This window comes from Sprattus sprattus, assembly GCF_963457725.1.
Source record: "Sprattus sprattus genome assembly, chromosome: 6".
NCBI lineage: Eukaryota > Metazoa > Chordata > Actinopteri > Clupeiformes > Clupeidae > Sprattus > Sprattus sprattus.
This window is the reverse complement of record NC_137925.1, coordinates 27854997-27861135: the sequence shown is the minus strand read 5'-3', so window position 1 is coordinate 27861135 and position 6139 is coordinate 27854997. Positions and strand designations below refer to the sequence as shown.

Here is a 6139-nt window from a genome sequence, read left to right as displayed (position 1 = left end):
GTTATGTAATGGAGCACACACACACACACACACACACACACACACACACACACACACACACACACACACACACACACCCACACACATACACACACACACACACACACACACACAGATGAAATGGAGCCTCATGTTTAGAATCACAAGCTAAATTTGAATTAGGTCAAGAGATTCAGTAAAAAAAAGCCCATTCTAACACGAACAGAGTATAAATCTAAAAATATCTGACATTTATTTTATTAATTAACTTAGACCTTTGTCAGGTTTTTAATGGCACGCACGATACCCTTGAAGACACAGGTGCATATATGGAGGCCACACAGGACACACACACACACACACAGACACAGGCAGGCCTGAGGTCTCGGTGAATTTATTTTCTGCTTTTTCCAATCCTGGACCGTCCTGCCTCAAGGACCCCCCAGGAGCAGTGGGCAGCTTGTAGCGCCCGGGGACCAGGTGAAGTGAACTGTCCATCTTTGGTCAGGGATGGACATGTGTTCTGTTATTTTGCATGTTTTTTCTGTTGAGGTTCTTAGTGGAGAAAACTCCTTGTGAACACAGGGAGAACATGCAAACTCTACACAGAAAGGCCCGGGAGCTAGCCCACCTGGGCACACACACACACACACACACACAGGCCCGGGAGAGAGCCCACCTGAGCACACACACACACAGGCCCAGGAGAGAGCCCACCTGAGCACACACACACACAGGCCCAGGAGAGAGCCCACCTGAGCACACACAAACACAGGCCCAGGAGATAGCCCACCTGAGCACACACACACACAGGCCCAGGAGAGAGCCCACCTGAGCACACACACACACAGGCCCAGGAGAGAGCCCACCTGAGCACACACACACACACACACACACAGGCCCGGGAGAGAGCCCACCTGAGCACACACACACACAGGCCCAGGAGAGAGCCCACCTGAGCACACACACACACAGGCCCAGGAGAGAGCCCACCTGAGCACACACAAACACAGGCCCAGGAGATAGCCCACCTGAGCACACACACACACAGGCCCAGGAGAGAGCCCACCTGAGCACACACACACACAGGCCCAGGAGAGAGCCCACCTGAGCACACACACACACAGGCCCAGGAGAGAGCCCACCTGAGCACACACACACACAGGCCCAGGAGAGAGCCCACCTGAGCACACACACACACAGGCCCAGGAGAGAGCCCACCTGAGCACACACACACACAGGCCCAGGAGATAGCCCACCTGAGCACACACACACACAGGCCCAGGAGATAGCCCACCTGAGCACACACACACACAGGCCCAGGAGATAGCCCACCTGAGCACACACACACACAGGCCCAGGAGAGAGCCCACCTGAGCACTGAAGGTCTGGGGAGGACCTGCCCCCCCGGGTGATGGCATCTGGTCATTTTACGAAAAGATTTGCTTGCTGATGTACGATTCCTCTCTTCCCTCCATCAATTATTATTGATATTGACATGGTATTGATTGAGTAAATGATAAGTGATATTGACATGACATTGATTGAGTAAATGATAAGTGATATTGACATGGTATTGATTGAGTAAATGATTAATGATATTGACCAGTGGTGGTCCGTCAGGGCCTTCAAGGCCTTCTCTGCTGGCCTAAACATCATTAGAAAATATGTATGTAATAAAATAAATTTAATTTTAATATTTTCTTTTCATAAATATGTATTCAATTATTCCCCATAGTCCATTATCTTCATTTCATAGCTTCCAGCGTTGTTAATTTATGTTAGAGCTTTCATCCAATCATATTTCAGCTATCATGTGTTGCCATGCTCCAAGAAATCTTCCCCGAGAACAGAAATCTTCCCTGAGGCCTTCAGAATTCACATTGAAGGCCCGTGTACATCTGATTGGTTATCACAACTGACTGTTTCAGTTAATTTAAGTTGAATGAACTGAAACAGACAGTTGTGACAACCAATCAGATTTCTAGTTGGCGACATTGGGCCTTCTAGAAGGCCCGGAAGATTTCTTTCCTCGCGTTGAACGTGACACGTAAACGTCCTTTGATTGGATACTGAGGCAGACCGGTGCAGTGCTTCAGTGCTCAGTTTAGCTGGCTAATGCGAAAACAACGTACATCGGTTTCAATGCTTATTATGCTAGTTGTTTCAATTGGTAAGACTAAATATAATTACATTAACCAACTCAAATAAACTAGTTTACACCAACTTGATAATTCCAGTTTTTGATACAATTACAACGCCATTTTCAAGACGGAACTTTCAAGAAAAACTGGATATCGTGAGGATGGGAAGTTTAATGAAACTGCTTTGCAGGTGGGACAATGCGATGTTTAGTGGACAAACTTGTTAAAGCTCACATAGGCTACTTTCGGTGGACTTAATACAACTTTGTAGACTAATCCCTGAAAATCGCCTTTTATTTTTAAGTTGTGACCGTAATATCCAAGCGATCTTATAACTGATAGTTTACTACTCTTAATGTATTGTTAATACGGGTGTATTGCTTTTAAATGCTCTGGAAATATTAATAAAGTCTGTTGTACTCGACTATGTTAAGGTGATGCAATGCTCACTTATACTGCCTTTCTGTATAAATATAATGGTTCGAGAGCCATGGCGTCGTAATGATGGTATTAGGAGGTGGATTCACTCAGTTTAACATCGTGTAGGACATCGCTGAAGGCCTAGTCGTGAAATGCACGGACCGCCACTGATATTGACATAGCATTGATTGAGTAAATGATTATATCACATAAATTAAGCAGTAATGGCCTTCTCAGGAGATCAAGTTTTTAAATGTTTTCCTGGGCTGCAGAATTTGTTTACCTGACATTTAATTCTAACACGGGTTCAATTTAGCCGCTTGCTTTAGTGTGCCCGTTGCAACTGCTGCATTAGTGATGGAAAGGAGGCCTGATCAGTGGTCTCGATGGGGTTCTGCTGGGAACACACACACACACACACACACACACACACATACTAACTGTTCTGCTGGGAACCCTGTTGGGTTTGGTTATCAGTATTCTAATCTGTGATGATTCAGGCTTCATGTAAGATTAGCCTGCCCTCACGCAGCAATGCTACACCTAGTGACATCGGATCTGGGGCTGTGTGTGTGTGTATGTGTGTGTGTGTGTGTGTGAGTCTATCTAGCGCAGGGAGTCACACAAGGTCTTGAACTTCAACACACACACTGATCTTTGATGCCTCCCCTGTTCAGCCTTAGGGGCTATCAGTGACCTCTCTTTGAAAGTGCACGTGTGTGTGTGTGTGTGTGTGTGTGTGTGTGTGTGTGTGTATTGGTTTGCATCTAAAAGTGTAGTATATGAATGTGAGTGACTGTGTGTGTTTCAGTTTGTTGAGACTGTAAAACTTTTTTCTATAAATTTGGTATAGAAATCTATAGATATTTGTTTATTTTTTGTCAAAAAAGTCTTTCCAACGTTCCTTTCTCTCTAGTTTGCAAGTCTATCCGTGATATCAGTTACAGATTAAAGGTTAATAATGCAGGGTATCACAGACGTTAAGCTCCCATGACACTCCACACACACACACACACACACACACACACACACACCAGGAAGGCACAAAGTTCCATTCTGTCATTATTTAGAGAGACTGAGCAATTTGACTCATTGAGTTGTCTAAGAAAACAAAAAGGAAGAAAATTGCAAAAAACAATGAATCCATTTCCCCTTGTATTTGTGTGGCATCTCTTCTGAGTCCACACGTGGAAGGGACAGATGTATTGTGCTCTGATGTGTTTGAGTTTTTTTAAGGGATCTCTTGTGTGTGTGCAGCTAGGAGTGTAAATAGTTAAACACCTCCAGGAACTGCGTTAGATAATGAGTGCCTCACAACATTTCATCAAGGCTTTAGGGAATGAAAATTATGCCTAGAGGATTTATGTGCTTAAAGGCGGATCAGGGGCACATAATGAAGTTTTGGCCAAGTCACCAATGATGTAACAGGCTCCTGCTATCACTGGCAGGGGGTGGAATGTTCTGGCATAGTTTTTTTTGGGGGGGGGGTGTTCTGGTGAACTCCGAGACATTAATTTAACTTTACCAGACATATCACAGATCCGCACCTCAAAGCTTTGGCCTGGGCGTGTCAAGCCTCTAGGGACTCAAATAAGCGCCTAGTTGATATTATTCAGGAAGTCTTAATGGAAGACATACATTTATTTGGAGAATTGCTGGTTTTTTTCCTACATATTCCATAGCTCAGTTTGTTTGAACACTAGGTGTAACACATTGGGCACATTTTAACATAAAAATTATAATAATGTTTAAATATAAAAATGAACACATTATTGACATTGGACCACTGTAATGACTGATCATTGACTGCCTACTCTGATATATTAAACAAGAGTGTCTACTATTATACTACGTGCTTCACCAGAATAAGGTAGGCGATGTGAAATCAAACACCCACCTGGCCAAACACAGAGTCCACGATGGGCACCAGGTCTGACCGATCCACCTCCCCCTGCTCCTCGGGTAGTCCACCCTCGTCTTGCATCGTCTCTTCCTCTTCTTCTTCTAGCTCTTCTGCTTCTTCTTCTTCCTCGCTGTCTTCGTCTATCAGTCTCTGGACGGGGAACACTTGGTTCAGTCTCCTCTCTCGCGGCGTCCTTGCACTATTTATGAACGCGTCAATGGCTACTGTGCCTTCACTCGCCCGCCTCCTCTGCTTCAGAACTTTTCTCTTGATGGCAGCTTGAACCTATGAGACAGAGCGAGAGAGAGTGACAGAGAGAGGGAGACAGAAAGCGAGAGAGAGAGCGAGAAAGAGAGAGGTAGAGCGGGGGAGAGAGAGAGAAATGGCACCTTGGTCAAAGTTCTCCGAGAAAACTGTGTCTGCCTACTCCATACAGGAGTATCTTAATCGTGGTTTAAAATGGGGTTGAAATTGATTAGGTTAACATAACATAACTTACAGGGAAAGTTTTGTTTATTTGATAAATTCTTCTCACACCTGAGTGGAAAATCACTGGAATGTTGCAAGGTGGCTTCACATTTACTGCGGCTGAGAATAATGGCTTTAGGCTTGCTCTGTGATCACAACAGAGACCTCTCAAGACCCTTTAGTTATGCTTGCTCTGCGATCACAATAGAGTCCTCTTAAGACACTTTTTCACAGAAATGATTGGATATTCTCAGATGCAAGGAGAGACAGACACTTAATCTTGTCAAAATGAGAGCAGGAGGTTCTTGTTAATGTCTATTTTTATAAATCCCAATTCTAATTTGAGGTGTGCAATTGAATGGCGTAGCCAAGATCGATCATTCCTGGTCACTGTTGTTACCAAATGATGACAAGGTTAGTTTTCAGACTGTTATTATGTGTAGTACGCATTTGAAATATAAAGATTTTCCTTCTGGTCCAATACTTTATACTGTGACATTGTTGTGAATTCAGATATTGATTGGCACTGCAACTCTCACAATAGAATTATTATTTATATCACAGTACAACTAATTTAGTCATATCCATGGCACTTTGATTTGCATGGAAACTTTTTTTGTAAATGTGTGAAGTAAATCTAATGCGGTGTGCTACATTCAGACACACATGGTAACTATAATTTGAGCATTTGTAAGCATTTACAGACATCTCCTAGAAACTTCCTCTGCAGCCTAAAAGAATACATTACAGAACAGTGAACTTCATCCTTGAATACCTGGTCCGAAACACCTGTTTGATATATCTGTGCCCCTCTCCCCCCTCTCACACACACAAACACATGTGACACACACCAATACCTGTGCATCTTCATAACTACATATTTCCACTCATAAACCCTTTATCTTCATCCAAAAATCCCATAAAAATGTTCAAAGAATGCCCGGAAAAACACACACACACACACACACACACACACAGTCCTCCACAATTATTGAAATAATACCCACCTGCTTCTATTCATGCAGGGTCGTACACTCTGAGTTGAGCTCATTTAGTCGTGATAAACACAAACAGAAACATGTGCGTAGACACGAAAACACACACACACACACACAGACACGCAATCACACTCCACCTGTTTAGCGGATTTCTCCTGCGGTGCACTCATCCCAGCCGCGCTGCCTCCTCCCGCGCCGCCGTTTCCATCGCGAATGAGCATGAACAT

At 43.9% G+C, this 6139-nt stretch overlaps 1 protein-coding gene across 1 annotated transcript in view; it reads right to left on the bottom strand.

Moving 5' to 3' along the window:
- LOC308366383 (calcium-binding protein 2-like) overlaps positions 1-6139 on the bottom strand; it is a gene marked incomplete at its 5' end in the record, with an annotated part of 17062 nt that extends 10923 nt beyond the window's left edge. Inside the window, 2 exons of the mRNA XM_080840067.1 lie at positions 4441-4731; positions 6050-6139. Coding sequence (XP_080696193.1) covers positions 4441-4731; positions 6050-6139 — 381 coding nt within the window. The remainder of the gene's footprint in view (positions 1-4440; positions 4732-6049) is intronic.